This window comes from Cottoperca gobio, chromosome 6, assembly GCF_900634415.1.
Source record: "Cottoperca gobio chromosome 6, fCotGob3.1, whole genome shotgun sequence".
Classification (NCBI taxonomy): Eukaryota; Metazoa; Chordata; class Actinopteri; order Perciformes; family Bovichtidae; genus Cottoperca; species Cottoperca gobio.
This window is the reverse complement of record NC_041360.1, coordinates 13,143,452-13,144,811: the sequence shown is the minus strand read 5'-3', so window position 1 is coordinate 13,144,811 and position 1,360 is coordinate 13,143,452. Positions and strand designations below refer to the sequence as shown.

General features: G+C 40.4%; 1 protein-coding gene across 2 annotated transcripts in view; it reads right to left on the bottom strand.

The window, feature by feature from the left end:
* Nucleotides 1-243: 243 nt before the first annotated feature.
* The window catches only part of rad52 (RAD52 homolog, DNA repair protein), a 4,737-nt gene continuing 3,620 nt past the window's right edge, over nt 244-1,360 (bottom strand). For both annotated transcript variants that reach the window (XM_029434697.1, XM_029434698.1), the window contains exons 9-12: nt 1,351-1,360; nt 852-932; nt 509-736; nt 244-430 (exon numbers count right to left, since the gene is read on the bottom strand). The exon at nt 1,351-1,360 is cut by the window's right edge and continues 175 nt beyond it. In XM_029434697.1, the coding sequence (XP_029290557.1) occupies nt 369-430; nt 509-736; nt 852-932; nt 1,351-1,360 (381 nt within the window). In that variant the 3' untranslated portion in view covers nt 244-368. The remainder of the gene's footprint in view (nt 431-508; nt 737-851; nt 933-1,350) is intronic.

Sequence of the window (1,360 nt, the reverse complement as noted above, 5' to 3'; positions counted from 1 at the left end):
GCCCTTGTCGTGCCTATTGGAATGATCTTTTTAAACTGTTATGACCAGATTGTCTAACACTCCTCTGGGATGTTTTTTTTCTTTTTAAATATACTTAATTATACTTCAAGGCCCTGACAACATAAATCCTAAATACTTCTCTACAGCATTGTATGATAAAATTAGCAATATCCAAATACAAAGTAAAAAAAACAAAACATGTTTGTTTGGTTTCTATCTATAAATACAACTCAACTGATTGACTTCTGTGGTTATGTTTTTATTTTTATACAAAACCATATAACATTTCTCCAAATATCAACAATTTAATGCAAAATTAAAATTAAATGAAAACACAAATAAATATTTTTTTTATAAAATGTAAAACTTCAAGTGTCCAGTCGACGTTTCTTCATGTACAGTCCTTGTCTGTATGGACTGGAGGCCTCACCTGTAAGGTTAAAAAAAGTAGATTGAAAGACTACAAAATTCAGCCAACAGCTCAATAACGTCTCTTGTGAAACCTCACCGAGCCTCGCCTGACACTGGCCCTGATGTTGAGGTCTGTCCTGAGCCCGGTCCTGTCCTCCGCTGTACGAAGGAGCCTCGTCTGGTGCTCTCTGAGGGGTCTTACTGCGCGTATGCATCTGGTGGTTCCCGGGCGTGCTGGGACAGAGCCCTTTCGAGGGGGTGCCGCCTGCAGGGACATCCAGTTCATCAATCCCATTCAGGGTGAAATCCCAGAGCTCAGGATCATCTGCAGAAAAACACAAACCAGTTGTACTGAGTGAGGCTGGTAAAAGCTGAATAGAGGCAGGTTTCCCCACCAAACATCTAAGTATGTTGAGCCCTCTGGTGGTGGCTTACAGCACCTGCTAAATGCTCGTCCCTGCTGCTGGGCTTCCTGTGTCCAGCTGAGGTGCTGTCACTGAAGGCAGATGCACCTTCATGACCTGGAGGAATGGATACTATTTAGAAAAACACCAACATTTATACTCCTAAAAGTTAAGAATAAAGAGTCACTTTTAACCACTCAAACCTGGACCCTCATATAATATCATATAATAAAGTGGGCTGCAAGTTATTCTTTTTTCCTATTTATTTTTTAGTCTTTTATTTTACGTCACATTTAGCTAGCTGTGCCAACTTGCACAACTGAAGTTTAGCAGATCCAAGAGAGTTGGATATTTAATAATTATGTGTGGCATTAAATGTGACGGCTTCCTCTTCCATCTGCAAGCAGAAACCTGCTGTTCTCACGTAAACAATCTCACACAGTGTTACGGTAGGTGCGAGGGAGAAATGTATAGCTGGGGAACACTATAGAACACTGTTAAGGCAGAATGAAATCACTCATAATAAAACCCTTACCTCCATTTTG